Source organism: Salvelinus namaycush, chromosome 39 (assembly GCF_016432855.1).
Source record: "Salvelinus namaycush isolate Seneca chromosome 39, SaNama_1.0, whole genome shotgun sequence".
Classification (NCBI taxonomy): Eukaryota; Metazoa; Chordata; class Actinopteri; order Salmoniformes; family Salmonidae; genus Salvelinus; species Salvelinus namaycush.
The window spans coordinates 9332913-9350770 of record NC_052345.1 but is presented as its reverse complement, the minus strand read 5'-3'; the positions used below and the strand labels follow the sequence as shown (position 1 = coordinate 9350770).

The 17858-nt window shown below is 45.2% G+C and overlaps 1 protein-coding gene across 1 annotated transcript in view; it reads right to left on the bottom strand.

The window, feature by feature from the left end:
* The window catches only part of LOC120032672 (potassium voltage-gated channel subfamily KQT member 5-like), a 133732-nt gene extending 116632 nt beyond the window's left edge, over window positions 1–17100 (bottom strand). Inside the window, exon 1 of the mRNA XM_038978869.1 lies at window positions 16754–17100. Coding sequence (XP_038834797.1) covers window positions 16754–17100 — 347 coding nt within the window. The remainder of the gene's footprint in view (window positions 1–16753) is intronic.
* Between the last annotated feature and the right edge of the window lie 758 nt (window positions 17101–17858).

The following is a 17858-nucleotide window of genomic DNA, read 5'->3' as shown; positions in this document are numbered from 1 at the left end:
ACACACACACACACACACACACACACACACACACACACACACTCAATAGTTCTAGTCACACAGTGAGAAAATCATCATGTGAAAGACATCCATAAAACAGCCTTCCTAATAACTCGCCATCTACACCAGCAGTGATAAGTTCAGGCTACTGAACGAAGAGTATATTTCCAGGGAGTGGAATGCTAAGGAGCCTTCATGACAAATGACCTCTTAGTCAGACAGGGATTTGGCTGCAGCGTAAGTTATCTTTGTCTATATTTTATTTCACTCGATGAATAAAAGACTGAAAGACTCGAATGTCACAGTGCAAATACGGCTACTAGCACAAGGAGCGGCAGAAAGCAGATATGCAAGCTTTCAAATTTTAGGGATTATATCTAAATATAAATTGAACATCAATCTCTCATTAAAATATGTTTAATTCTCCTATAAAAACCAATAGCGATGATCAGTTTTCCATCTCCGCAACAACTGCCAAGAACAATCATTCTATTTCACAATCCTCACCAGGGATTGTGCAAATATAAACGTTTCCAGAAACCTCAGTCAGTGGCAGTCAGTCAGTGGCGGTAGTTCTGCCTGAGCCCAGAACACTGCAATTATAGTATGAAGAGCTTAGCGCTCTTTATTCATTTCAATGAGTTTTTCTCATTGGGAGATCGTGAGAGACACTGTGTCTATTTCTCTCTTACACAGTATAGTCAATGAGGCATAAAATACATTTAAAAAGTGACATGCGATCATGCTTATGTATGGTTTTATCTCTACTGTCTAGCTATATGGGATTTGAATAGATTAGAATAGAGCTGTACGTAACAGACAGGGCTCTATCCATTAGGCAACAATACAGTAATACTACTGTAGTCAACCAGACACTCTCTCCCCCCCTCGCTCTCCCCCCTCTACCCCCCCCCCCCCTCACACTCCCCCCTCTCCCTCTGTCACCCCCCCTATCCCCCCTCTCACTCGCTCCCCCTCACCCTACCCCCTCTCTCCCTCTCCCTTTCTCTCTCTCTCCCCCATCTCTCCCGCTCTCTCTCTCTCCCTTTCTCTCTCTCTCAGCCCTATTAAAAGCATAGTTGATAATATGAGCCCATTTAGTGGAGCTACTGTATAGCTATCTCAGCCAGCACCCACACACTCACACAGGCACTGCTATTCAAACAAGCAGCTGCTGGGCGTGTCGCTGCCCAGTTGCTCAACACACACACATCAATTTGGCTTCCTTCCCGGGGGTCAAGCATCGCTTTGTAAAGATGAACACGGAGGAGTTGATGTGTCCAGGCTAGCGGTGAGCGGTGAGCGGTGAGCGGTGAGCGGTGAGCGGTGAGCGGACATGAACGGGCAAACAATAGCAAATAAGGAGCAACCTGGGCCGAGGTCCATTCTGTTCCAACTGTATAGTTTATGGAGAATACCTGGCAGTAATCATGGCCGTGATTTACAACGCTACGAGGATTGTTGAGTGTGTAAATGGGTTGTTTATGCTTCAAAAACATGATAGTTAAATGAAGTGAACTCTAACACTTCAGAATACTTTTAGGAGGATAACTGACACTTTAATGAGGTGTACTGTGATGTGATTACGAAGGATTTACAACTGTGGAAGGATTCTTGAGTGTCTTGACGTTTCAGCTAAATGGACTGAACCATAATACTTCAGAGAGGGTGAGAATAATCCAGTATGGGGTGAACCATTGGATGTTAAAGGCTCTGTTTTATGTGTCCCTCCCCCGTTCTTTCCTTGCGGTCCCTTGGATGCCGATTGGGGTTGACAGTCCAGCTGGCAGGACACACTACACACAAGACGAGGCTGCTGCTCTCACATAAACACACACACACGCGTGCACACACATACACACACACACACACACACACACACACACACACACACACACACACACACACACACACACACACACACACACACACACACACACACACACACACACACACACACACACACAGTTACTTTCAGTTAAAAGCATATCATCTCCAAAGTCCCAGTCAGTGCTTACTGAGAGCAGGGGGAAGCCAGAGAGCACACACAGCTATGGAGAATGGCATTGGCAACCCTTCAACTGTGAAGGGAAAGTCATAGCTCGTGGATAAAGAGTAGATGGAGAACATCATGACACTCACACTGATAGACAGCTGATCTGTCCAGAGAGAAAATGGCAATAGCAGAGTAGTAGAACGATTTCAAAAGGAAATGTATATCACTGCATGTCAACAGCCTGTGTAGGATCTCTCCCCTCTCTCTCATTCTCTATCTTCATCTGTCTCTCTCTTTCCCCTCTCTCTCTTCATCTGTCTCTCTCATTCTCTATCTTCATCTGTCTCTCTCTTTCCCCTCTCTCTCTTCATCTGTCTCTCTCTTTCCCCTCTCTCTCTTCATCTGTCTCTCTCTTTCCCCTCTCTCTCTTCATCTGTCTCTCTCATTCTCTATCTTCATCTGTCTCTCTCTTTCCCCTCTCTCTCTTCATCTGTCTCTCTCTTTCCCCTCTCTCTTCATCTGTCTCTCTCTTTCCCCTCTCTTTTCATCTGTCTCTCTCTTAATCTGTCTCTCTCATTCTCTATCTTCATCTGTCTCTCTCTTTCCCCTCTCTCTTCATCTGTCTCTCTCTTTCCCCTCTCTCTCTTCATCTGTCTCTCTCTTTCCTCTCTCTTCCTCTGTCTCTCTCTCCTCTCTTTCTCATTCTCTCTTCCTCTCTCTCGCTCTTTCCCCTCTCTCTCTTCATCTGTCTCTCTCTTTCCCCTCTCTCTCTCTTCCCTCTCTCTCTTCATCTGTCTCTCTCTTTCCTCTCTCTCTTCATCTGTCTCTCTCTTTCCCCCTCTCTCTCACTCTCTCTCTTCCTCTCTCTCTCTTTCCCCTCTCTCTCTCTCCCCTCTCTCTCATTCTCTATCTTCATCTGTCTCTCTCTTTCCCCTCTCTTTCATTCTCTCTCTTCCTCTGTCTCTCCAACCTAACTTAATTCATACAGCTCTGTGGATAGATGGCAACCCAACAACCCAAATCCAACCCGTGTGGTATTTCCAGCAAACTTTCCCTAATTTCGAAGAACACAAATAAAGAGTTTCATTTTGGTTGGCTAGGGTAGTGTGGGATTATCAAGCTACGGCTGGGTCTGTGGAGTCTCACTAGTTTAGTCCGACCGAGAGGTTATAGTGTGTGCGTGTGTGTGTCAATGTGTGCGTGCGTGTGTTTGGGTGCTCGTGCATGCGTGGGTACCTGTGTGTGTGTGTGTGAGTAGAGGAAAAAGCTCTGAGAAAAAACACAAGGTTGACCTGAAGTGTGGTCCACTCTCACAGGACTCAGCCTTGAACTTTGACCTTGTTGATAGAGGGGCCTGAAATACACCCCAGGAGAAAAAGCTATGTCAAAAGTCAATGGAACTTGACGAACCAAAAGCGTGGTAAGATACAAGCAGAACCAAAAGGAGACAGCTGTAAGAAACTCACACTGTTCCATTCACACATTACACAGTCGTCTATGGTGAGCCACAATCCTTATAGAGGAACCATATTGTATACAGCAAAAGCCCTATGCTATGCGGCACCATACAGTAAGCTAGCTAGGCAACCAACCAATAGGGTCGATATAGATATCTTGTTGCCCAATGAGATATCAAGACAGAGAGCTAAAGCAACATTCTCAGCTGCCTCCGAGGCTGCTGGGAGGTTTTCACCGAGCCGAGCCTTGGAGGGTCGCCCGTTCAGTGAGGTTGTTCTATCGTTCCACCTCTTCTCCTCTCTCTCTCTCTAGTCCCCCTCCTCTCTCTCTCTCCCTCTCTCCCTCTCTCCCTCTCTCCCTCTCTCCCTCTGTCTCTGTCTCTGTCTCTGTCTCTGTCTCTCTCTCTCTCTCTCTCTCTCTCTCTCTCTCTCTCTCTCTCTCTCTCTCTCTCTCTCTCTCTCTCTCTCTCTCTCTCTCTCTCTCTCTCTCTCTCTCTCTCTCTCTCTCTCTCTCTCTCTCTCTCTCTCTCTCTCTCTCTCTGTCTCTGTCTCTACATTTCCCACAGTGAGTCTTGTTATGCCCTCAAGCAGGAGCGCTGTGTACAACCTCTCTTTATTGGCTAGGGTCACGGACAGTTGCCAATAGCAACCTCGATTTCGATGGGGTTGGTGATGGGGTGGGGGAATTGGTGATGTCAGTTTGGCTATTTTGGAACGCAGAAGAAATAGTGTTGAAACGGGCGGCGTGGACATGGCGAGAGGGAGAAGAGGAAAGAGAGAGGGAGGAGAAGGAGGAGAGAGGGCCGAGGGCCTGCAGTGACAGAGAGAGAAAGAGAGTTCTTTCATTTCAGAACATGCTGTGCAAACAAGCTTCTCTTGCTTATGCACACACAGTGATATGCATGTTCAATGGGCTGCTTCTAAGCTTGTGATTACTCATAATAGCAGCAGGATAAACAGCTAAAGGAAGTAACAGGCACTGAAGGAGGAGATACATATTTTATACTTCCTCAGTCTTTGGTGTTTGACTCATAAAATGAAAGACTTTCATCATCCTCGTCAACTGAAAGTGAAACCTGATTCATCTCCCCAATAATAACTGTGATTAAGTTCCAAATTTCTTTACACATTTTTAAGTGAGGTTTAGTAAACACATTTTTAAGTGAAGTTTAGTAAACACATTTTTAAGTGAGGTTTAGTAAACACATTTGAGGCGTACACTCCAGAGAACAAAGGGCTCCAAAAGAGTTCTTCCGCTGTCCCCCCTGGTTCCAGGTAAAAACCCTCTTGGGTTCCAGGTAGAACCTTTTTGGGTTCCATGTACAGCCCTCCGTGGAAAGGGTTCCACCTGGAACCCAAAACGGTTCTACCTGGAACCAAAAAGGGTTCTTCAAAGGGAAGAACGCTTTTAGGATCTAGATAGCACCTTTTTTTCTAAGTGAGTAGTGCTGCTGACATGCTGTAGTATGACAGAACGGAGCAACGTGTCCACCGACCAGCACTGCCTTCCAGTCTAGAGGCACTAGAGAGAGCCAGACAGCACATCTCTCTCTTTTCTTTCCTCTATGTTGCTCTTTCTCTCCCACTCCCTCTCTCTCTCTCACTCGCTTTCTTTGTACCTCCCTCCCTCCATCATCCCTGCTCTCTCCCCCCTTTCCCTCCATCTCCCTCTCAAGGTGGAGGGGACACCAGTGTTGGTGGACAGGCTGTTTGGCCAGCTGTCGTGGGGCCCACATGGAGGTCAGAGGGCCCCAGATACTGTGGACACCACTACCGGGGGACCAACCTGGCTCCTTCTCCCTCTCTCTCTCTCTCTCCCCCTCTATCTACTGCTGCTCTCCTCTGTGTTGTTCTCTCTCTCTCTCTCTCTATCTGCTGCTGTCCACTCTTTCCAGGAAGCGTCACTCTGCCTGACCCCTGCAGGCAGCAACACCGTTAGCTAACTGGACACTGATGTAGACAACCCACTGCCCTTGGATGGCTCTCCCTTAAATAATGCTGACCACATCACAATGTTGACCGAGCCTACGTTAGATAAGACGGTGCTGCATTAAATACTATGTGGGCAACCTGTAAAGATTCCACTAAGCTGCATTTTAAAGGCCTGTAGGCCATTTTTATGACTAATTGAAGACAGAAGTATTTGACCCAAAGATTGTGTAATTTGCAACCGCTAGGGATACTGAACCCAAAGTAAACCTGTGTGACAAATGAAAATCCAATTAAAAATGAATAACAAAATAAATCCAAGAGAGAGAGGGGGGAGGGAGAGAGAGAGAGCAGAAACCAAATCCATAAACATATGAATCCCATGTATTAGTCAGCAGCATGTTTTGATTCCCTCACTGCTATGCAAACTCCTCCGTTGTTAGTGTGGCCCGGCAGAGGATGCAAACTCCTCCGTTGTTAGTGTGGCCCGGCAGAGGATGCAAACTCCTCCGTTGTTAGTGTGGCCCGGCAGAGGATGCAAACTCCTCCGTTGTTAGTGTGGCCCGGCAGAGGATGCTAACTCCTCCGTTGTTAGTGTGGCCCGGCAGAGGATGTTACTGTCTGATGATGATGTCTAATCACCAACAAAGTGCCCCTGACCAACGGGTCACAGCTTCAACGCTGCTCGAGGTGCACATAGCCCATGTGACGTTAAAATGATCAGAGTGACGGAATAGCTCTACTGTGTGCGTGTGTGTGTCGGGTTGGTGGGAGTGGCTGTGTTACTCTTAAGGGGGGGGAAATGGACGTCCACACTTAGCTTAGTCGCTAAATATAGCGCTACAGAGGGAAGCAGTGGCGACCCGGGCACGGCTAGTGGCTAACTGTCTCCCATGGCTAACTAGAGTAGCTTTAGCCTAGCGGTGGGTGACAGTGTGTCAGCTGTTTGGTACGAAGAGCTATACTGGCCAGATGAGAGAGACATTAGAGTGTGCATTTTCTTCAGCCTACCACCCCGTCTAGTAACGGCCTTAATGGTTGCTATGGAGATGACGTACTGCGCGCTGAAAATGGCCATTTTCACGTTGAGGATCTCAGGAAGGTTTTGAGGGATGGTTGGGTTTACTTACAATCCAAGCAGGAGGTCAAACATCTTAGCTTCTTTGATCTATTGTGGAAAGGCCTATGACATATTCTCCGAATCCCTTAAAATCCCAAGTTATTTGTCCAAATCTCCACATAACACTCTCTCAGACCAAGGACAGAAGGAGCTCAAGCTCGTCGTAGCTTTTAAGTTCTATTTTGGATATTTTCCAATTTGCCAGTAGACAGCATTAACAGCCTCAAAAATGGGTTATTTGTCCAAATACGTCCAAATCCACATAACATGCTGTCAGACCGAACACTTAGTCCCCGAAATGAGTCAAGTAGCCTTCCCTCCATCCCTCCATCTCCCTCAGAGGCTAGCATCTGCTGGGCCCATTTCTCCCCCATGTGTGTTTAAAGCTGGAGGAACAGAAACAACAACAACAACATCAACACAGTAAAGGAGACAGCTAACAAGACAACAAAGCGGAGAGGACAGATAGCCGACGCACGTGCTCCCTCCCTAGAGCTCTGCTACCCGACCCGAGCCCGACATTATACATGGGGTTCGGGGCGGGATGATTTTTTTCATCACTAACCAGGGTATGGGTAGGGCTGTGGTATCACTAAATTGATCACTAACGTTTTGAAGCTGAGCCCTTTGCTCTGCTGCAGTACAGTCCAATCATATCATGGTGTCAGAAGTGCTTCAACCTCGCCACATATAAAACAGGAGAAAATAATAACGTTTTGTCTGAGTTTAGAGTGACGGAAAAGTAGCTAACAGCTCACTGCTCTCTCATGTCTCATCACTGAGCAGCCCAAGCGGAGCTGTTGCTATGGATACTTACAGACTCAAAGCAGGCATGAGCAGAGTGCGGGCGAGTGGCAGACAGAGAGAAGCAGCTAATGGATTTACTAACGGAGGAAGTTATTGCTGATTTCGGGTTTCAGGCAGGGCCTTAAATTTGGCAGCATCAGGCCTGGGTAAGGCCTGAATGTCGCCAGCATGGGTACGGCTCAGGCTTAAAATTCATGCACGTACAGGGCTCTATTCCTCCCTCCTTGCTCAGAATGTCTGTGTCCTCGCTATGGTAGTTTGCTAGTCAATATACTTAGCCGCTCATGCTAGCTTCCACGGCTGTGCGTCGTGACAGCGACTCAAACAAACAGTATCTCCATCGGCTATGGGGGTAGAGAGTAGTGCGGAGAAACCCCGTTGGCAAAGGCAGAGTGAGGCTTTAGCCCAGAGAGAGGGACAGCGATGGGGGATCTCTGCAGTTATACCCGACTAGCAGTGGAGAGTATGTCATCGAGCGGGATTTGTTTTTTTGTTGTTGTGTTGGTCACAATGGGAGATAAGAGGAGAAGAGACATAATATCAAAGAAACAATTGGGGTGGAGAGAAAAGAAGGGGAGGAAAGAGAGAGGTGGGTTAGTGAGAGAAACAGATGGGAGGATTTACAGAGAACAAAACGGCGAAAGAAAGAAAGAATGATCAAAACAGAGATGATGATGATGGCAAAGAGCTGGGTAGTGGGGTACTTTTCTCAGTAGACCTGATACTGATGGAAAGCCCAGATATGACTGGCTGTGCCCGTTACACAAACCTCCCATAAGTTACACAAACCTCCCAATAGCAAACTGAAAGTGAGCCTCTACGTAAAACGACAAGATCTGGGTGTCATTACGATCAAACAACATCGCACAGCTTTCTCAGAGCCTAAGGTCATGTGGGAGGAAAATGGTTGAGTATTGACTTAGGTAAATGAGTGAGGTTTATTTGTTAGCTAAAGCAACGTACCGCAATGCGCCTGTGTGGAAGTGCCCTGTGTGTTTCTATGTTTGTGGCTAGGCCATCTCTAAAAACAGTTATGTGGGAACTCCCTCAGTGCAACACATAGTACTGAAATTAGACACCTGTGTTTCGGAGGCCATTCATAGTGACTCACATAGGCATATAGGGCTATGGAAGTGAATGCACAACTACATGCTAGAACCTGTACAATGTACAACTACATGCAGGTCGGGATATCTGATAATATTACATTTCCTAAGTCTGATGATTCGTGTGAGAGTCTGACAGGTTTTCAACAAGCTAAGTTCAAGGTGAGTTCTTTACAGAAGTAGGACTGGATCTTCAACTCAGTGTTTGGTCCATCTGATGTAATCTTATTTCATGAATCATCAAAGTGGGATGATTTGTGTGTGTGTCAGACATCTGAATTTACCTAGTAGTCCTTGATTAAAACCTGTGTGATACAGAAGCAGGCTATGCAGAAAGTCAAATATAAATGTTGTCGACAAGGAGAGCATGTCAAAAAAAAAAATATATATAAAGATTTAAATAAGATTTAAATATAATTATCATGTTAAAACGTTTTGTCACACAAACGGAATGTTTGGCCACTTGGGTGAATGAATGGGGAGAACATTTCTGTGGCACGTCTTCAGAGCACGAAGGCTCTAACATACTCCCCCGCCTGTGCTCTTCTTGGGCCCAACACACACACACACACACACACACACACACACACACACACACACACACACACACACACACACACACACACACACACACACACACACACACACACACTTCTACTGCATACGTCTCAAGCAAGCAGTGGTGTAAATTGCTAAAGTCAAAATAATTTAAAGTACTATTTAAGTTGTTTTTTGGTGTAGCTGTACTTTACTTTTTCTTTTTTGTCAACATTTACTTTTACTTGAATACATTCCTAAATAAAATAATGTACTTTTTACTCCATACATTATCCCTGACACCCAAAATAACTCGTTATATTTTGAATGCTTAGCAGGACAGGAAAATGGTCCAAATCACACACTTATCAAGAGAACATCCCTGGTCATCCCTCCTGCCTCTGATCTGGCAGACCCACGAAACACACATTCTTGCTGGAGTGTGCCCCTGGATATCTGTAAATTAAAAAAACAAGAAAATGGTGCTGTGTGGTTTGCTGAATATACGTAATTTGAAGTGATTTATTATTTTACTTTTTGATATTGGGGTGGCAGGTAACCTAGTGGTTAGAGCGTTGGGCCAGTAACCGAAAGGTTGCTAGATCAAATCCCTGAGCTGACAAGGTAAAAATCTGTCGTTCTGCCCCTGAACAAGGCAGTTTACCCACTATCATTGTAAATAAGAATTTGTTCTTAACTGACTTGCCTAGTTATATAAAAAAATATATATTTTAGCAATTACATGTACTTTTGATACTTAAGTATATTTAAAACCAAATACTTTTACTCAAGTAGTATTTTACTGGGTGACTTCACTTTTACTCAAGTATGACTATTGTGTAATTTTTCACCACTGCAGACACGCTTCCTTACACACACACATACACACAAAATCCTTGACACACACACACTTGCACTCCTTCCTTGCATCAACGTCTCTATTCAAGCTTCCTCTCATCATCACCTCTGTTCTGGCCTTGCTTCAACCAGCCGCCGTCTTCTCTGCCGTCAAGTGCGTCTGTCTGACGCTTCTGCTTTGTGTCACGCGGGGTCCTTGTGACTATCAAAACACTCTGTCCTCTTTCAAAAGACACCCCTCTCTTAACGACATCTACACATCTTACTGAATCACACCGCCGGACACAGTGTTTACTGGCTCTGCGGCGCGGCTTCTGAATTACTTCACCTTCGCTTGACTGAGCGTGTAGACTCACGCTTTTTCCATTGAGTCAGAGAGCTAGCTAGTACACACTACATATGCCTTCAATGGGAAAAACAAGGGAGCGTGTACGGGATCTTACTGAATCTATTGACATTGGTCTGGGTTGGTTAGTCAGTGACACAATGTACTGCATGCCATGTTTTAATGAACTTGAAATAAGTTTGATTTGATCTGTGTAGGCCGAGGAGCGGCCATTACACTGACAAAGTGCACAGCGTAGAATGTGAATGGCATTGGTGCCATCACATCCATTGCAGTGTGAGTCAGTGTAGTATGGGTGCATGACGTGGGTCTTCTTCATTGGTGTGTTGATGAACGCCGGTTTGCTGGAGGCGGGAGAAACCGGAAAAGGACAACATGGCAGTGGAGGAGGTTGATTCCAGGAAGAAGAGGATGTGGCATTTCGACGTGTCAAATTGAGTGACAGATGAATTGCTTACAGCAGCTCAAGGTTATGTCTATTTGATCTCAGTTTTATAAAAAAACGTAATTTTTATAGATTCTGCATGAGGAAAAGACTTACTTCCTCAATCATAGTAAGGGGTGAGATTGCAAAAAAATACAGTCTTGCATAACACCTTGGGGTGTGATGCACAGAAGGCTTACTGTCAGTGTTATACCATTCATCCAACATCCGCCACAGATTCTGCAACCACCACCCTGGCCATACTCGGTAACGAGCACCCTCTCTGGCGAGCTCTCATTGGCTATCGCTGATCACCGTTCTCAAAACGTGTCACTGCACCTCTCACTCACACTACAAGAGCGTTGCAGATTTTGTGTTGATAAAATAAAACATGTTTAAAAACATCGAGAGGTCTGGGACCGCTCAAAGACAAGATCGGTAGCCCTCATATTGCGTCTCTGATCCGCTAACTTTAAACGAGCATCGGTGACAGCCGCGCGCCTCGAGTAGGCAACGACATGAGGATTTTGTCTCTGTTCTCAAAAACTTGTCTGGGACAGGTAAATCTGGACCAAAATCATGTAGTGTACACCCGGCTTTAGCCGTCCCGCATGCCAGCGCAGGAACCCGACGAGGCGGAAGGTTCCATGTGCGTATCCATTTCCCCACGCTTTCCTGCCCCTGACATACTTGCAGGGATAAGATCTCGTTAATCCAAAGGTAAGATGAATGGCGGCACTGTGTGTCTGAGTGGTAGGGGGAGGAGTGGGGGCACCAGAGGGGGGTAGGCAGAAGGGAAACGAGTCCCCGGCGGGCAGTGATGCAGTCAGCTAGGCACAAAGACTGGCTGTCCTGCTCTCCCTCTCACAAATTGGAAAATGAAATGGATAAATACATACAGTGCATATCCTGCTTTGGCTCCGTATGCTATCATATATCATCATGAAGTATTTGAGACTGTGATCGTAATCTTCCATGATCTTAAACCTTGTATAAAAATGGAAGAATTTAGTATTTGAAATTGTGATCTTCTTCTTGACACTTGTAGCGGTCGTGTCGTATTAGGGTCCCACCCACTGTTGTTCATGCAATATGGATATATTTGCATGTAAATGGCACGGTCTTCCATAGGTCAAAGGTCGTAGAGGTAGAGCATGTCAATATGGAGGGTGTAGATCTGGATATGACTAGATTGAAGCCTTGACTAAAGTGCACTTCAGTCTTCTGTTCCTGTCCCTTCTGTTTTGGCAAGGAAAAGGTGAAGGACCCAGGTGGATGAATGCTAGTCAATACCGCCTGAAAGCATGGCCAGGGACAAAGGGGAACTTCTGTGAGTTATCAAAATGCTCACTGAAATAGCCAGGCAAAAATGCATTATGAGACATTGGAATTGGAGTAAACACAAAAACAACATGTTATTTTGGACTCAATCATCAGACTGAGAATCCAATTTGGTTCAGGGCCAGGGTACTGTCTTGGTTTTTAGACATACTGTACTAAAATAATGTGATTGAGGGATTAGGGATTTTTTTGGAACCCATTTTTATTGTTGGGGACTAATTACTTATTTACATGTCTGAACAAAATAAATGGCAGAGGGATTTTGGGCAAATCCAATTATAAATGACCAATTACTATGACTTTCTCCAAGGAATATTTGTGAAACGTATTAGTGAAACGTAGAAAGGGCCCCAGGTATGTGAGTCATGTAAGTAGAGCTTCAGAAGAGTCACTGGAGCTTTTACAGGTGGGATTGACTGGTTAAAGTCCCCTCTTCAATAACAACCCAAATAAACAGTAGTTCTTACATAATGCCTTCTTAAAAATGAAACAAACTGTATGAAAGGCATGTCATATATCCTGATTCATTTATCATAGTATTGACATTGCTAATGACCCGGTGACAATTGCGATCACGTGTCACAAGGAAATCTGGTTGCCTTTACCTGTCTGCCTTGTTAAACAACTGTGATTTGAAAGACTTCAAGCTGAAAAAGATGAACATGCTTATGTACAGTATAGCGCAGACATAGCATCATTTCGAGTTTGATAGTCTAGAATAAATCACCAACATTTAGTTCCATTGGATTTCTTAAAGCTTATAGCACAGTGAATAAGCCATTCAACTGTATATTAAGGCTAACTGTTGCTCCTTCACACCAATTACTACAGATGACTCGGCAAGCATAAAGGCAATCGCAGTATAATCCATTACCAATCAGTCTCAGTATCATGATCTATAGTTGAGCGAGGTCGAGGGAGGGGGGGGGGCTCAGATATCCTTCATATCTATTACTCTACTATTGCTCATCTCCCCAGGGCTGAAAGAAATCCCTCACTAACTTCCCAGCCATGATGCAACCAACCATGCGCTCCCAAAGACACAAGCTTCTGCAGTCGAGAATATGATCAACAAATCTGGCCTATCAGATTCACGGGCTCTAATAAATAAAAAACAATGCAGTAATGATGTAACCACCCCACCCCTTAGTCGCCTGAGTTTGATTTATTAGGATCCCAATTAGCTGACGCCAATGGAGACAGCTAGTCTTACTGGGGTGCGGCACATGACGAAAAAGAGATTACAGACAAAGTACTTTACAATTTACATACGTTTAAAAACATTAACATGTAGTGTGTGTGTGTGTGTGTGTGCATCTATCATTTACACAAACTCAGCAAAAAAAGAAACGTCCTCTGGCTGTCAACTGCGTTTATTTTCAGCAAACTTAACATGTGTAAATATTTGTATGAACATAACAAGATTCAACAACTGAGACATAAACTGAACAAGTTCCACAGACATGTGACTAACAGAAATTGAATAATGTGTCCCTGAACCAAGGGGGGGGGTCAAAATCCAAAGTAACAGTCAGTATCTGGTGTGGCCACCAGTTTCATTAAGTACTGCAGTGCATCTCCTCCTCATGGACTGCACCAGATTTGCCAGTTCTTGCTGTGAGATGTTACCCCACTCTTCCACCAAGGCACCTGCAAGTTCCCGGACATTTCAGGGGGGAAATGGCCCTAGCCCTCACCCATTGATCCAACAGGTCCCAGACGTGCTCAATGGGATTGAGATCCGGGCTCTTCGCTGGCCATGGCAGAACACTGACATTCCTGTCTTGCAGGAAATCACACACAGAACGAGCAGTATGGCTGGTGGCATTGTCATGCTGGAGGGTTATGTCAGGATGAGCCTGCAGGAAGGGTACCACATGAGGGAGGAGGATGTCTTCCCTGTAACGTACAGCGTTGACATTGCCTGCAATGACGTTGTGATGTCTGGTGAGGACCTGCCTTACAACAGGCCTACAAGCCCTCAGTCCAGCCTCTCTCAGCCTATTGTGGACAGTCTGAGCACTGATGGAGGGATTGTGCGTTCCTGGTGTAACTCGGGCAGTTGTTGTTGCCATCCTGTGCCTGTCCCGCAGGTGTGATGTTCGGATGTACTGATCCTGTGCAGGTGTTGTTATACGTGGTCTGCCACTGCGAGGACGATCAGCTGTCCGTCCTGTCTCCCTGTAGCATTGTCTTAGGCGTCTCACAGTATGGACATTGCAATTTATTGCCCTGGCCACATCTGCAGTCCTCATGCCTCCTTGCAGCACATTCACGCAGATGAGCAGGGACCCTGGGCATCTTTCTTTTGGTGTTTTTAAGAGTCAGTAGAAAGGCCTCTTTAGTGTCCTAATTTTTCCTAACTGTGACCTTAATTGCCTACCGTCTGTAAGCTGTTAGTGTCTTAACACCGTTCCACAGGTGAATGTTCAGTAATTGTTTATGGTTCACTGAACAAGCATGGGAAACAGTTTTTAAACCCTTTACAATGAAGATCTGTGAAGTTATTTGGATTTTTACGAATTACCTTTGAAAGACAGGGTCCTGAAAAAGGGACGTCTCTTTATTTGCTGAGTTTACATGAACAACTAGGGGGCGTAAAATGGACACACTCTCTTCAGGGGATCATAAAAAAGGACAGCCCCCTCCAGAGATGATGACCCCAGACACGATGACATCACTGAGCAATAATACAGTGATGCTTTGTGGGTAGTAAGAATATTGTTCTCATTTCTTACATTGCAGTGGGTAGGGAAAGAATGGTCAAATAATGTATCTATACTGTACTGTATCAGAAACACAATACACATAGGCCTACTGGTCTTCTGCATGGCTCAATGGCACAATGATGAGGCATGCTTGGAAGAACATGATCAGTTTGATACACTGCCTGTCAATGCAAGGAACTGTGATCCCACAATTGATCTGCAGATACCCCCAACACACAAACACAAACTAGCTAAATCTTCCCCTATGACCCCAGAATGTTGATTCTCAAAACACACTCAGCACCCTGCACTCATCCACACACACTTCCTTCCTCCAGCCAGGCGCAGAGAGACAGACAGTGATAACAGCACTGTCACACGCGGGAAATCAAATGCAGCTGGTCGCCTGGTCAACAAACGGAGGCCATCTGACGGAGACCAGATGGACAGAGACACCGAGGCACAGTGAAGATTGACTCTTTCCTGTATCTGGTCTGGAACCCTTCAGGGCCAAACAGAAGACTCATATAAAGTACTAGTATGCTGAACTCATATAGAAGTGATGTAAGCCTATAGAAGCAGAACTCAAGTACTTGCTTAATATCAACACTAAGGGCCCTGCAGAATAACCCATACACAGTGCTTATGTACAGAACTCGTATAGAGGTGGTACACAGAACTCGTATAAGGTGTGCTCATATGAATTTATATAGTGCTCATTCTCATCACTGTAGCCTACTCAACATTGTAGTCTGTTACAAAATACGTTTGTTTGTGATCATGTACTGATCATTGTAGTGTATTCAAGGTTTAAAAAGGCTTCTAAAGCTTGTGTAATTTCCACATAAATGTGTCAGACCTGATTAGCCCTAACGAAAAATGTATCAACCCCTACAAAAAAAATGTATATATAATATACATATCCATATACCGTATATACACATGGACTCTACAAGGTGTTGAAAGTGTTCCACGGGGATGCTGGCTCATGTTGATTCCAGTGCTTCCCACAGTTGTGTCAAGTTGGCTGGATGTCCTTTGGGTGGTGGAACATTATTGATACACATGGCAAACTGTTGAGGGTGAAAAACCTGGCAGCGTTGCAGTTCTTGACACACTCAAGCCAATGCACCTGGCACCTAACACCATACCCAATTCAAAGACACTTAAATATGTTGTCTTGCCCAATCGACCTCTGAATGGCACACATACACAATCCATGTCTCAATTGTCTCAAGGCTTAAAAATCTCTTCATCTACACGGATTGAAATAGTAGATTTAACAAGTGACATCAATAAGGGATCATAGCTTTCACCTGGAAAAACCTGGTCAGTCTATTTCATGGAAAGAGCAGGTGTTCCTAATGTTTTGTACAGTCAGTGTAAATATCCACATAATTATTCACATTTCCTGTTGCTGCAGGATTCTTGTCCTGCTGTGAGAAACTGAGTCAAATTTAGACACTGCATCTGTACCGCTCATTGTGTACAATGTTTACTTCACAAAAGCTCTTGAATAATTTGCACAATTCAACAGTGTGAGTCAGTGTGAGGGGGTTTTTAAATTCAGAATTAGCTGTAAAATTGGACAGTAAAGTGGTACTGGGTTGTTTTTATGGATGAGATGAATGTATGGACTACATTAGAAGCAGCCACGGGTTTATTTCACTTGACATTTCTCTCTGCATTCATTATTGGCATTCTGAGTAGTCTTGGTAGGCTATACACCACATCAACTTAATTTACCAGGGGTTGGAGATGGGTAGGATCTAGCACTAGTAAAACAGCAGCATATGATTGTCTGCTATAAGTGTTCAGTTAATCTGTAATTTTTTTAAATGAGATATGGTAAAAAAAATAAAAAAATAAAAGAGAATGACTGCCTTTTGGAAAGTCCAAAACCGATTGAAATTATAATTTCAGATCATCATCAGATATCATGGCCCCATTCTTATTCAAATTAGATGAATTTCCAAGAAATGTGTCCATACATTTATCGTGGTAGAACTCTTTCGAGGTGGACGCAACAGGTGGACACATGAGCTTCTGACCGATGGCGGAATAAAACAACTGCGCAAGAAGACTTCATACCATGCAGATAGATGTATGAAATGTTTCACTTACACAAACGCATGGTAGATGAACGCCCAGGCTCGTGGTCTCTCTAGCACGTTGTACAGTAAATTTTGCAGCCTTCGGTAACGGACGTTTCTCCGGCCGCTCTGAGCGCTGTATATGAGTGGCTTTCCCAGCAGGCTGAGCCGGGCTCCCTTGTTTCCCCTCAGGCTCTCCGAACCCCCGGCACCTGTAGCACTGGAGGCCGACAGCAAACCGTCCCCAGCACTGGCGTTGTTCATCATCCTTCGGCCGGACTCCACATCCTTCAAGTCATAGACCTCGGCGCGGTGGCCCGGAGAAGTTTTCATCCAGAGCCCCGTGCCGCCTTCATCTCCGCTGTGGTTGCGGGGCATGGCATCACCAGGGCGGGCATGAAGTGCTGATGTGCAAAGGTCCTCTGGGGCATGCGTGGCTGTCTTGGAGGTGTAGATGTGGAGCTTTCTGAATGAACAGCAAATTAAGTATTCCAGCTCCTTGGAGTTAGATATGAAACCAGAGGCAAGGCACGCTGTTTAACCCGTCTGTGTTTTGACCGCCCTCTTTCGCCCTGTCAACCATCAGCACTCCACAGGCAGTGTCGGGTTTTCCACAGCTGTGTGTCGCCTGCGCGTAAACGAAATGCACTAAGCCCGCAATTCTTCAGTGGGCGCGTCTTGAGGTCCAGGTCCAACAAATTGTCAACACTATCCCAGGTAGTTTAAAGGGGAGTTGTAGTCAGCACGACCCGGGTGAACGCACTCGGCTCGTATGGTTTTACATAAACACAAAGGAAGTGAATTTCTCCGATGAAAGGCGACTTTCTCACCAGCGCGATGAGCTCAGCCTGTTGCTTCCAATATAAATGTCAGCGGCGGAGGCGCACCGCGCATTAAATGCTAAATAGAACGCACCACACGAATTGTTTCCAATTGAAGCATTTATCAACGTACTGATGATGACCATTCCGTATCTTCAGATATTTTCGAGTCAGCATATCCTCGTTCCTTGGAAACTGGTAGTAGAAGCTCAGCTAGCTGCGGAGTCCTTAGTGATTGAGAGATGTTTCATTGTCAATTGAGCGCTTGAAACACAAGTCGCACTGAAAACCACGATTTTATTCAGTTGGCACTCA